The sequence below is a fragment of the Oncorhynchus kisutch genome, linkage group LG23 (assembly GCF_002021735.2).
Source record: "Oncorhynchus kisutch isolate 150728-3 linkage group LG23, Okis_V2, whole genome shotgun sequence".
Lineage (NCBI taxonomy): Eukaryota > Metazoa > Chordata > Actinopteri > Salmoniformes > Salmonidae > Oncorhynchus > Oncorhynchus kisutch.
Genome location: NC_034196.2, coordinates 42026652 through 42040766, shown reverse-complemented (window position 1 = coordinate 42040766; position 14115 = coordinate 42026652). Strand labels below are relative to the sequence as shown.

At 45.4% G+C, this 14115-nt stretch overlaps 1 protein-coding gene across 1 annotated transcript in view; it reads right to left on the bottom strand.

Annotated features, from left to right (window-relative positions):
* Positions 1-14115, bottom strand: part of fbn2a (fibrillin 2a) — a 217767-nt gene that overhangs the window by 100887 nt on the left and 102765 nt on the right. The window contains exons 20-21 of the mRNA XM_031802448.1: positions 2489-2608; positions 1403-1540 (exon numbers count right to left, since the gene is read on the bottom strand). Of these exons, the coding sequence (XP_031658308.1) occupies positions 1403-1540; positions 2489-2608 (258 nt within the window). The remainder of the gene's footprint in view (positions 1-1402; positions 1541-2488; positions 2609-14115) is intronic.

The window sequence follows — 14115 nt, the reverse complement described above, 5'->3', positions numbered from 1 at the left end:
AGCAGAGAGCTGTGCCGGAGCATTCACTGCACTGGGCATTGTGTCAGACCACATGAAAAAAAAAAATGGCAGGTTTTTGTAGTTCTATTTATTACTACTGTAATGGGGAAACCATTCTGTTAAAGATGTAAAAAAAGAACTACTAATCTCAGTTTACTTTAGACACAGAGTCAGGTCCAAGGCCATGTCACCCAAAACAACATATTCAAATATTTAGCCCTTAGTTCCTGTGGCCATCATGTGTTACAGTTCAGTAGTATACCTACTTATAGTACGAACTACAGATACAGAAATCCCCAACACAAACCAGGTCATTTGCTATTTTCCTCTTAACTGGCCGTAAAGACTATCAGTGTTTATTCATTAATGCAAATACCAGACCAAATGATCATGATCAAGTTAAAGCAATGTGTACCAGTTCTGACGGACCGACAATTTAGCTTCTAAATTAATCTGTGCACACTGTTATTGAAATGGCTTGCATTGAGCGGTAGCTCTGGTTCTCACGGAAACAGGAGAGTGACGTGGGATGTGAAATCTGACTCTACTTGAAGCTTGGATGTTCCTCCTACTATTTAATTTGCTCTTCCAACTCCTGGCTGACTAGGGAACCCTGAACACTACTTACAAAGCACATGCATGGAATCCTGACACCGTAGCTCAGCAGGAGAGAATGGATTCATCACTCTAGTACATTCAGAGATCGATTTATAGCGAAATTTAGCAAAGTAATGTAAAATAATTAATAGATTTGAAAAAAAAAAAAAACACTTTCTGATTGTCATAGACATGATTAATATGAGATGAAAGCCGATTTGGTAAAAAACACCTTCAGGAAGCCAAGCTAGAGCTCTATGATGTTCACAGCGGTTGGGGCCAGACGTTTTGATCAAGACATACAGTACCATTAGAAAATATTTTCTCTAACCCTAAACATACAAATATGAATAAAAAAATATATATAAGGATAATACAGCATATACAATATTTCATATTTGTACTGTGTCCTCAAAAGTGACTACACCTCAGCAATTTTATAACCATTTTTTTACCAGAAAGGTGAGATTTTAACCTTTCTTGGAGTATCCAGCATTGCTAAATCAAATCAAATCAAATCAAATCAAACACGTTATTGTTTATGGCCCCCGCATGATAAATAATTCCTTTTGGGGATTAAGTAGACTACATTTTAGATGACATTAAGTTACATTTCATTGGTAAAAAAAATTAAATAATAATTACTGCATTCTAATTAGGAAGTTGGCATTGGTCAAACCAAACTCCATCAGACAACTGACAACTTCCTAACATGGATGCCATACTGCATACAAAAGAGGTTACCCATGACCAGGGCTGAGAACCCCTGATCAATGTCTATGGGGAGGTTATGTGTGTGACTTACCTTTCTCACACTGCTCACAGGGACTTCCCCAGGCAGCGCCCAGGGTGGCACAGCACTCTGACTTCAGGGTGCCGCCGTTGATGTTGACCTCGCAGCGGCCATCTTGGATATTCAGCCAACAGGTCCCCTTCAGGCTGTCTATGATTAAAATGACAGTTTTTAGGGTGGTGGACTAGGGAACCAGATGAAAGAGGAGGAAGTGTTTTTGTTTATAGTGTACACATTGACAGCTAAATGCTAAATTGCAGTGCACAGTTACATAACTTAGCCTAAATAAAAACAAAATTGAAGTACAGGGTACATGCAGTGTGTATATTTATACAGACATATATAGGTGGCATGTAGGTTTAACTGCACTAACTAACATTGCATTCCAGCTGTAAATGGCCTTTTACAAAACCATTCTCTATTCAATTTCTACATAGACAGGAATTATTCATTCCAATGACCTGAAAGAGGTTGATTTCTCTTCAATTTGAAAATACATTGATGGTCATTTGATATACACAGTGGATGTGTTTAGACCAGAAGTCCCCATGAGAATAGTAAACGAACATGAATTTGACCAACTGGGGACATTTTGTTAGTCCCAACAGGGTCAAATGTTATTTCTAGGGGGTTTAGGGTTCAGGTCAGAATTAGTGTTAGGGTTAGAATTGAGTTTAGGGTTAAGAGCTAGGTTTAGGAACTAGGTTTAGGGTTAGGAGCTAGGTTTAGGGTTAGGAGCTAGGGTTAGGGTTAAGGGTTAAGGATAGGGGTTAGGGAAAATAGGATTCTGATTGCAACTGAATTGTGTGTCCCCACAAAGTTAGTTATACAAGACTGTGTGTGTGTGTGTGTGTGTGTGTGTGTGTGTGTGTGTGTGTGTGTGTGTGTGTGTGTGTGTGTGTGTGTGTGTGTGTGTGTGTGTGTGTGTGTGTGTGTGTGTGTGCGAGAGTGTGTGCGTGCGCGCGCGTGTGTGTGTGTGTGTGTGTGTGTGTGTGTGTGTGTGTGTGTGTGTGTGTGTGTGTGTGTGTGTGTGTGTGTGTGTGTGTGTGTGTGTGTGTGTGTGCGTGCGTGCGTGTGTGTGTGTGCGTGTGTATTTACCAATGCAGATGAGTCCTGTGGTGTCCAGCTTGCTCCCAGGGGAGCATTCGCAGGCAAAGGAGCCGGCTGTGTTCCTACACTGTCCGTTAGAACAGGGGCTGTTTTCACACTCATTCACATCTACAAACAGAGGGGGAAGAGTTAGAGGGGAACACCTTTCATTTAATTTACAAGGAAGAAGAGTTAGAGGGAGACACATTTCACAGCATTTACATGGGGGAAGAGTTAGAGAGGGACACATTTCACAGCATTTACATGGGGGAAGAGTTAGAGAGGGACACATTTCACAACATTTACATTGGGGAAGAGTTAGAGAAGGACACATTTCACAGCATTTACATGGGGGAAGAGTTAGAGAGGGACACATTTCACAACATTTACATTGGGGAAGAGTTAGAGAGGGACACATTTCACAGCATTTACATGGGGGAAGAGTTAGAGAGGGACACATTTCACAACATCTACATGGGGGAATAGTTAGAGAAGGACACATTTCACAACATCTACATGGGGGAAGTGTTAGAGGGGGACACATTTCACAACATTTACATGTTGGAAGAGTTAGAGAAGGATACATTTCACAAAATGTACATGGGGGAAGAGTTAGACACATTTCAACATTTCACTACATTTATAAGAAGGGGGAAGAGTTAGAGGGGGACACCTTTTCACTACATTTACAAGAAGGGGGAAGAGTTAAAAGGTGACACCTTGAACAAAACTACCTCTCAAAACAGTGGGAATAGTTAGAATGTGACACCTTTAAGTACATTTACAAGCAGGTTCTGATTGTGGATGTGTCCCAATAATCTAGTTCTAGATAGCTGTCTTTCTCTTTTCACTCCGTCACCACTGATCTTAAATTATTTGCTAGGCATGCGCAGTATACCAGTTCTTGAAAGCCAGGAAGTTCATTAATTCAATGATCAGATATCATGATAAAAGATGACAAGAATGAGACAATGGGGCAAAGATTTTGGTGAAAGATAGCTTTTACAATCTGAAGAAGAGGAAAAGCCAGCCCAAAATAATGACTGATTTTATTAAGTAGGGCTGGGAATTGCCAGGGACCTCCCGATACTTAGGTGCCGATACGATATGCAATAGATACTTTATTGGGTTTCGATGTTCCAAACATACTGCTCACCATATGTCTTTTTGTGTTTGCTACAAATATAAAAAGATTATCGAAAACAAGCTATGAAGGAAATGTAACTATACACCCCCCCCCATCACTACTTTTAAGGCAAGACAACGGTAAAAAGAAAACTCAACGAGAGAAACAGTTAAACCGATTCTTAGTTGATTTGATTTGATTTATTGAGTCCTCAACTGGAAACCGTTATTCTCAATGAACACTCTCAATCTTCAGGTCCAGGAATTCACATAAAGGCCAGAAGAAGAGGGAGCTACCTGGAATGTGCAGAAAACAGCTCCCAGCCAGTAGTTAATCATGGTAATCACTTACATACAGTGTATTTTGTACAATTCATTTGTTGTTCCACTTCCCATCTGCTTGGAGGAACAGTTAACACATGGATTATTGTATTGCCACAGTGCTGACAGAATTGAATGAACTTGAAACTGCACAGCAGCAAGATTGAGCGGAGTCGAGTGGAATTCCTTCTGCTGTATACAGCAGCAGTCCTGGGTTTTTATTTATTTTATTTAACCTTTATTTAACCAGGAAGGGCTCATAGGGGCGGTAGGGTAGCCTAGTGGTTTGAGTGTTGGACTAGTAACTGAAAGGTTGCAAGTTCATATCCCTGAGCTGACAAGATCTGTTGATCTGCCCCTGAACAGGCAGTTAACCCACTGTTCCTAGGCTGTCATTGTTCTTAACAATTTGTTCTTAACTGCCTTGCCTAGTTAAATAAAAAAAATAACAAAATTGAGATTAAAATCTCTTTTTTCAAGAGCGCCCTGGCCAAGATAGGCAGCACCAAAGTCATTACAAAAAAATTAGACAGACAACATGAAACACTACAAGTAATCTAGTAAAAAAAACATTGAATTCACAAGAGTATAACACAGCAAATAAAATGAAAAAGTTCAAACAGTATTTAGTATTTATTATAATAGTATTTGTCAAGCTTGTCTGGCGCAATGGAGCCAATGGAATTGTCACAAAAAGTGCAAGCCCCGCCCATCTGGCACTCAAGGCTCTAGTCTAGCGAACACTCAAAGCTGAAAGATTTAAAATACTACTTAAACCCAAGTCTGATTGAGGGAGCTTCATCTAATTTAGTGTACATGTGGCTTCCAAATGTGTCAATTTACAACAGAGCTTGCAAATACCCACTGTTGCCTAACACACAAAAGTTTGGGCCACTTAAGTCCTTGCTACCAGGAAAAGCTAATAAACTATGGCAAAAACATGTTGTTGTGATTTTGACATATGTTTTACAGAAAGGGAGAGGGCAAAGGAGGAGAGGTATGAATCATAATTTTGGTTGGGTGATAGTGTAGTAACGGTGTAGTGACGGTGTCGTGATGGTATAGCGTTGTAAGTCACGCTTGGCTATGTCTCCGGGACACATATAGATGAGTGAAAGTGAGAGTGAGATGTTTCCAACTCTAAGGCTGCATCCTACATAGAACCCTACTTGTTATAATAGTGCACTACTACGGAATAGGGAATAGGGTGCAATTTGAAAGGTAGTTCAACTGTAACTAACACATGGAAGTGTGTCGTTCACGTTAATTCTGTTTCGGGAATGGATCGCATGGAATGTGAATTTCGGTCGCTGATCGTATTTATTGCTACTGAAGAGTCCGTGTTAGAATCATGTGAGGATGTAAACAGGACGGGAATAGAACTAAGCCTTAAAGCTTCACTTTATACTGCGACTGGCCTATGCTCCCCTCCTAAAGAGTTCACAAGGAACAGATGTCATTGTAAAAGTGTGTGTGTGCATGTGTGTGTGTGTGTGTGTGTGTGTGTGTGTAAGATGAATGCACTAACGGTAAGTCTCTCTGGATAAGAGTGTCTGCTAAAATTACTACAATGTCAATTTAAAAGAATGTGTGTTTTCGTGCATGAGTGTATGTGTCCACACACAGTCCCCAGCCATCCAAACATCCTATTGTTGTGTGTTACTTTCTGCTGTGTTGACCGTCAAGGGGGATAACGTCAACGGTCTGAAGGATCCCAGTCCTCACAGTCTCTCAATTCCCAAACCAGGAGGCCCAGACTCTTAATTTACTACCCTATAAACCAGTAGGTTTAAATAGACCACAGAGCGATGGAGTGCATTCCAAATAGTCCCCTATTCCCTTACATAGTGCACTATTTTTGACCAGGGCCCATAAGGCTCTGATCAAAAACAGTTTTGGTGTAGTTTAGGTGTAGTTCAGGTGTAGTTAAGGAATAGTTTAGGTTTAGTTTCGGTGTAGTTTAGGTGTAGTTTATGTGTAATTTATGTGTAGTTCGGATGAAGTTTCGGTATAGTTTCGGGGTAGTTTATGTGTAGTTTCAGTGTAGTTTTGGTGTAGTTTATGTGTAGTTTCGGTGTAGTTTAGGTGTTGTTTAGTTATTCTAAAGGCTAAACTGCAACACATAGCATGTTTTTGTTTCCCTCATATTAAATGTGATTAGTAATAGAGTTATAGAAAATAAAACAGTCTCGAAACAGCTTCTTTACAAGATCAAATGTCAGTGGCCCGTTGGCCTATAGCGGATATAGTGTTAAACCCTCCTATCTGTCGTGCCGTTTGACCTTGAGACTTTGTATGTAGGTGCCTTTACTTTGCATGTAGGTGCCTCATGCTGAACACATTTGCCTCAAGGACCCATAAGGTCCGTCAGGATAGATTTTCCTCCAACTTTGAAAAACTTCCTTCTCATGATCCAAATAACAATTCAGTATTTATGTCCACGGTACATCTCTTAACTAAGTTTGCAAAAAAAGCTAAGGGATTGGTTGAGAGATGGGTGGGAGTTATTGATTACGTATGCATTTAAATCCTTTGTATATTCACTTCACAATGGCCTATCAACGTGAAACTGTTTAGGATCATCTAAGACATTACCATAATGAACCATGTTAAGTTTGGCATTGATTTCTTACAAAATAAGAAAACTATTCACAATTAACTTTCTTGACTATGTAACGATAATGCTTAAAATAATCCTAAAAATCTTCTTCTCATGGACTAAAGTCAGATTCACTCCAAATTTGGTTTTTGGACTGAAAAAATAATGTTGATGCTTTCAAAGATGGTCACACTATACCAGTAGATTAGTGGAGGCTGCTGAGAAGAGGACGGCTCATAGTAATGGCTGGAACGGAGCAGATGGAATGGCATCAAACACATGGAAACCATGTGCATTTGATCCATGTAGGGACCGACGCCGGAGATGAGAAGCAGGTAAGTCAAACATTTAATCGGGAACAGACATAGAACAAGACAGGAACAGCGTCAGCACACGGGTAACCAAGGACATATGACAATCAATTCAGAAGCAGGGAACACAGCGGGGAACCAGACAGATATAAGGAACGTAATGACAGAGGTGATTGAGTCCAGGTGAGTCCAATAATCGCTGATGCACGTGATGGGGGAAGGCAGGTGTGCGTAATGATGATGGCAGGAGTGTGTAAGGCTGGGGAGCCTGGCACCCGAAGGGAAGAGCGGGAGCAGGCGTGACAGCCCCCCCCCCTCTGGGGGCACCACCTGGCATCCCACCTGGGTGAGCCTGACGAGTCGGCCGAGACACAGGCGCTGGACAAGCCGGCTGGGCGTGAAAGCCCGAGGAACCGGCAGAGGCGTGAGAGCCTGGTGAGCCGGCTGAGGCATAGGAGCCTGACGATCTAGCTGAGGCATAGGAGCCTGACAATCCGGCTGAGGCATAGGAGCCTGACGATCCGGCTGAGGCTTGTCGATCCAGCTGAGGCGTGAGAGCCTGGTGAGCCGGCTGAGGCATAGGAGCCTGACGACCCGGTTGAGGCTTGTCGATTCCGCTGAGGCGTGGGAGCCTGGTGAGCCGGCTGAGGCTTGTCGATCCCGCTGAGGCGTGAGAGCCTGGTGAGTCGGCCGAGGCACAGGCGCTGGACAAGCCGGCTGGGCGTGAAAGCCCGAGGAACCGGCTGAGGCATAGGAGCCTGACGATCCAGCTGAGGCTTGTCGATCCTGCTTAGGCGTGAGAGCCTGGTGAGTCGGCCGAGGCACAGGCGCTGGACAAGCTGGCTGGGCGTGAAATCCCGCGGAACCGGCTGAGGCATAGGAGCCTGACGATCCGGCTGAGGCTTGTCGATCCCGCTGAGGCACAGGAGCCTGACGATCCGGCTGAGGCTTGTCGATCCCGCTGGGGCATGGGAGCCCGATGATCCAGCAGAGGCGAAGCAGTCTGAAGTGCTGGCTGGGCGTAAAAACCTGACGATCCGGCTGAGGCCTGACGTGGGATGGGCGCCTTCCGAGCCAACCGGGGCAAGAAACCTCTCGAGCCAGCTAGGGCATGACAGCCCGACGAACTGGCTTAGGCACCCCCAACCGGAACGTCAGCACTCCCCGTTGCTTCGTATGATGGCTTCTGCATTCTGTAGGGACTGACGCCGGAGATGAGAAGCAGGTATGGGGTGTCAAACATTTAATCGGGACATATGACAATTAATGCAGAAGCAGGGAACAGAGCGGGGAACCAGACAGATATAGGGACGGTAATGACAGAGGTGATTGAGTCGAGGTGAGTCCAATAATCGCTAATCCCTCAAGTGCCAGAGGGGAAGAGCGGAAGTAGGGTGACAATATCATTCCACACATCCCACCACAGCCACAAGCCCCGTTCTACCCAATTAAGGTGCTACCAACCTCCTGTGCAGTAGATGCATATTAGCACATACACGAATATGCTTCAATATGCTAAACATACTTCAAAAATCGACTTATCATGACCCATAGACCATTAACTTAGTTGGAGAAAAGATAAGTGATTGGTTTAAATAATCAAATTAAACAGTTTTTACTTTCCATTTAAACCACCGTAAATCCACTCCACAGTTGCCTAAGACCACACTGACTTTGGTATTGATATCTAAAAAAAAACAAGGAAACTATTAACTTCTTGCGTCGAGCCATCCCGGATCCGGGATCGTGAATACAGCCTCAAGCTCATTACCATACCGCAACGTTAACTATTCATGAAAATCGCAAATGAAATGAAATTAATATGCTAGCTCTCAAGCTTAGCCTTTTGTTAACAACACTGTCATCTCAGATTTTCAAAATATGCTTCTCAACCATAGCAAAACAAGCATTTGTGTAACAGCTAGCGCAGCTAACGTAGCATTTAGCGTTAGCATTAGCAGGCAACATTTTCACAAAAAACAGAAAATCATTCAAATAAAATCATTACCTTTGAAGAACTTCAGATGTTTTCAATGAGGAGACTCTCAGTTAGATAGCAAATGCTCAGTTTTTCCTGAAAGATTATTTGTTTAGGAGAAATCACTCCGTTTGTTGCGTCACGTTTAGCTACGAAAAAAACCTGTATCCAGGAGTGTAATTATCCCTGCAGCTCATTAACATAACACAACGTTAACTATTCATGAAAATCGCAAATGAAATGAAATTAATATGCTAGCTCTCAAGCTTAGCCTTTTGTTAACAACACTGTCATCTTAGATTTTCAAAATATGCTTCTCAACCATAGCAAAACAAGCATTTGTGTAACAGCTAGCGCAGCTAGCGTAGCAATTAGCGTTATCATTAGCAGGCAACATTTTCACAAAAACCAGAAAATCATTCAAATAAAATCATTACCTTTGAAGAACTTCAGATGTTTTCAATGAGGAGACTCTCAGTTAGATAGCAAATGCTCAGTTTTTCCTGAAAGATTATTTGTTTAGGAGAAATTGCTCCGTTTGGTGCGTCACGTTTGGCTACCAAAAAACTCAGAAAATTCAATCTTCAAAACGCCTAACTTTTTTCCAAATTAACTCCATAATATCGACTGAAACATGGTAAACGTTGTTTAGAATCAATCCTCAAGGTGTTTTTCACATATCTCTTCATGATATATCGTTCGTTGAAAGCCTCCTCTCTCCTCTCAATCACTGGATGACTGCGTGCAGCTTGTAGATTACGCACTAATTTAGACAAAGGACACCGGGTGGACCCCTGGTAAATGTAGTCTCTTATGGCCAATCTTCCAATGATATGCCTACAAATACGTCACAATGCTGCAGACACCTTGGAGAAACGATAGAAAGGGCAGGCTCATTCCCGGCACATTCACAGCCATATAAGGAGACAATGGAAAACAGAGCTTAAAAAATTCTGCCCATTTCCTGGTTGAAGTTTCATCTTGGTTTCGCCTGTAGCATGAGTTCTGTGGCACTCACAGATAATATCTTTGCAGTTTTGGAAACCTTAGAGTGTTTTCCTTCCAAAGCTGCCAATTATATGCATAGTCGAGCATCTTTTCGTGACAAAATATTGCGCTTAAAAAGGGCACGTTTTTTTATCCATAAATTAAAAGAGCGCCCCCTATATCCAAGAAGTTAACCTCTCATTCTTTGCATATGTAACGCTAATGCTCATAACCATCTTCTCCTCATCTTCTCCTCGTGCTTCTACACCTGCATTGCTTGCTGTTTGGGGTTTTAGGCTGGGTTTCTGTACAGCACTTTGAGATATCAGCTGATGTACGAAGGGCTATATAAATAAATTTGATTTGATTTGATCATAAAACCATACATCAGATTCACTCCAGATTTTGTATTTAGACTAATGATTGCACATAAAGGAGGATACTTCCTTCATGATAGAGTGCTTGCCTTGTTATGCTGATCTTGTGTCCTTTCTACCATCCTGTAAACCCCGTTCATTGCTGCTCACAGCTATATTTTGGGATATTTTTCATTGTTTTTCATGGGTAATAATCCCTTGTTCTAGAACTGACCCCACCTGAGAGACCCCAGAGGCCCCCGTGGTGATCCCTCTTTCACACTCAATTAGAACCCATTAAGTCATTTCCCCTCTGCTGGCAGTGCACTCCATGGAGGGTTGTATTGGTTTTATTGGCAACGTAAGGTGTGCCTCCCAAATGGCCCCCTATTCCTTACATGGGCCCTGGTCAAAAGTAGTGCACTATATAGGGAATATGGTGGCATTTGCGAGGCCGAGAAGGGCTTAGTCACAAACCATAGCCTTAGCCCCTTGGGGTTATTTTGGACAGACCTGGGTTCAAATACTATTTGAAATCATTTCAAATACTTTATCTGGGCTTGATTGCTTGCTATTGCTCGGTATCGCTCAGAACAATGTTCTTGGCCATAACCAGTCATGCTTCAAGACGGGTCACTCAACCGAGACTGCTCAACCTCTGTGTCACAGAGGCTCTCCACACTGCCAAAGCATCCTCCTAGATCTATCCATTGCCTTTGACACCGTGAACCATCAAGCTCCTCCTCTCCACCCTCTCAGGGCTGAGCGTCTAAGGATCTGCACACTCTTGGATTGCATCCTACCTGGTAGACTGCTCCTATCAGGTGACTTGGAGAGGATCTGTGTGTGCTCTCACTACTGGTGTCCCCCAGGGCTCGGTTCTAGGCCCTCTTCCCCTTTCTCTATACACCAAGTCACTCGGCTCAGTCATATCATCACATGGTCTCTGCTATCATTGCTTTGCAGATAACTGCTTTTCTCCTTCCTCTCTTCTGACATCCAGGTGGCGACACGCATCTCTGCGTGCCTGGCAGATCTCATAGTAGTCCGTTCTGCCAACTCTGGTCTCTTGGCTCTCCCGCAGTCAGCTCAGTCAAAGCTCTTCTCTGTCCTGGCACCAGTTTCCCCCTGAAGCTAGGACAGCAGAGTCCCTGTCCATCTTCTGAAAAACATCTGAAACACTACCTCTTCAAAGAGTATCTTAACTAATCCCACAGTTCACCACTCACCCTTTCATGAACTTAGACTCATACTTGACCCCCCCCCCCCCCCCCACTTTCTATGACTGTGATATGTGGTTGTCCAACCTAGCTATCTTAAGATGAATGCACCAACTGTAAGTCACTCTGGATAAGAGCGTCTGCTAAATTACTAAAATGTCAAATGTCAAAAATGTTTTGAGCTTGCCTGGCGCAATGGAACCACTAGAATAATCGCAAAAGTGCAAACGCCTGGCCTCCCGAGTGGCGCAGTGGTCTGTGCCACTAGAAATCCTAGTTGGAGTCCAGGATCTGTCACAGCCGGCCGCGACCAGGGGAGACCCATGGGGCGGCGCATAAATGGCCCAGCATCGCCCGGGTTAGGGGAGGGTTTGGCCGGCAGGGATGTTCTTGTCCCATCGCGCACTAGCGACTCCTGTGGCGGGCCGGGCGCAGTGCACGCTGACACGGTTGCCAGGTGTACGGTGTTTCCTCTGACACATTGGTGCGGCTGGCTTCAGGGTTAAGTGGGCATTGTGTCAAGAAGCAGTGCGGCTTGGCTGGGTTGTGTTTCTAGGACGCATGGCTCTCAATCTTCGCCTCTCCCGAGTCTGTACTGGAGTTGCAGCGATGGGACAAGACTGCAACTACCAATTGGATGCCACGAAATTGGGGAGAAAAAGTATAACACATTTTTTCCCCCTAAAAAGGGGCAGGTGGTGGTTTAGGAGCATGAGGACAGGGGCTGGAAGGTGGTTTAGGAGCATGGTTACAGGGGGCAGGGGTTGGAAGGTGGTTCAGGAGCATGGTTACAGGGGGAAAGGGGGTGAAGGTGGTTTAGGAGCATGGTTACAGGGGGAAAGGGGGTGAAGGTGGTTTAGGAGCATGGTTACAGGGGGGACAGGGGGTGAAGGTGGTTTAGGAGCATGGTTACAGGGGGGACAGGGGTTGGAAGGTGGTTTAGGAGCATGGTTACAGGGGGAAAGGGGGTGAAGGTGGTTTAGGAGCATGGTTACAGGGGGGACAGGGGGTGAAGGTGGTTTAGGAGCATGGTTACAGGGGGGAAAGGGGGTGAAGGTGGTTTAGGAGCATGGTTACAGGGGGGACAGGGGGTGAAGGTGGTTTAGGAGCATGGTTACAGGGGGGACAGGGGGTGAAGGTGGTTTAGGAGCATGGTTACAGGGGGGACAGGGGTGAAGGTGGTTTAGGAGCATGGTTACAGGGGGGACAGGGGTTGGAAGGTGGTTTAGGAGCATGGTTACAGGGGGGACAGGGGGTGAAGGTGGTTTAGGAGCATGGTTACAGGGGGGACAGGGGTTGGAAGGTGGTTTAGGAGCATGGTTACAGGGGGGACAGGGGTGAAGGTGGTTTAGGAGCATGGTTACAGGGGGGACAGGGGTTGGAAGGTGGTTTAGGAGCATGGTTACAGGGGGGACAGGGGTGAAGGTGGCTTAGGAGCATGGTTACAGGGGGTCAGGGGTTGGAAGGTGGTTTAAGAGTATGGTTACCGGGGGACAGGGGTTGGAAGGTGGTTTAGGAGCATGGTTACAGGGGGGACAGGGGTTGGAAGGTGGTTTAGGAGCATGGTTACAGGGGGACAGGGGGTGAAGGTGGTTTAGGAGCATGGTTACAGGGGGGACAGGGGTTGGAAGGTGGTTTAGGAGCATGGTTACAGGGGGGACAGGGGTTGGAAGGTGGTTTAGGAGCATGGTTACTGGGGGAAAGGGGGTGAAGGTGGTTTAGGAGCATGGTTACAGGGGGGACAGGGGTTGGAAGGTGGTTTAGGAGCATGGTTACCAGGGGGGACAGGGGTTAGAAGGTGGTTTAGGAGCATGGTTACCGGGGGACATTGGTTGGAAGGTGGTTTAGGAGCATGGTTACTGGGGGAAAGGGGGTGAAGGTGGTTTAGGAGCATGGTTACAGGGGGGACAGGGGGTGAAGGTGGTTTAGGAGCATGGTTACAGGGGGGACAGGGGTTGGAAGGTGGTTTAGGAGTATGGTTACAGGGGGCAGGGGTTGGAAGGTGGTTTAGGAGCATGGTTACAGGGGGAAAGGGGTTGGAAGGTGGTTTAGGAGCATGGTTACAGGGGGCAGGGGTTGGAAGGTGGTTTAGGAGCATGGTTACAGGGGGAAAGGGGTTGGAAGGTGGTTTAGGAGCATGGTTACAGGGGGAAAGGGGGTGAAGGTGGTTTAGGAGCATGGTTACAGGGGGGACAGGGGGTGAAGGTGGTTTAGGAGCATGGTTACAGGGGGGACAGGGGGTGAAGGTGGTTTAGGAGCATGGTTACAGGGGGACAGGGGTTGGAAGGTGGTTTAGGAGCATGGTTACAGGGGGACAGGGGTTGGAAGATGGTTTAGGAGCATGGTTACAGGGGGCAGGGGTTGGAAGGTGGTTCAGGAGCATGGTTACAGGGGGAAAGGGGGTGAAGGTGGTTTAGGAGCATGGTTACAGGGGGGAAAGGGGGTGAAGGTGGTTTAGGAGCATGGTTACAGGGGGCAGGGGTTGGAAGGTGGCTTAGGAGCATGGTTACAGGGGGCAGGGGTTGGAAGGTGGTTTAGGAGCATGGTTACCGGGGAAAAGGGGGTGAAGGTGGTTTAGGAGCATGGTTACCGGGGGACAGCAGTTGGAAGGTGGCTTAGGAGCATGGTTACAGGGGGACAGCAGTTGGAAGGTGGCTTAGGAGCATGGTTACAGGGGGACAAGGGTAATTTTAAACCAGGGATTTAGTCCTTCATTTCGAACCAGGGACGTAGTCCTTC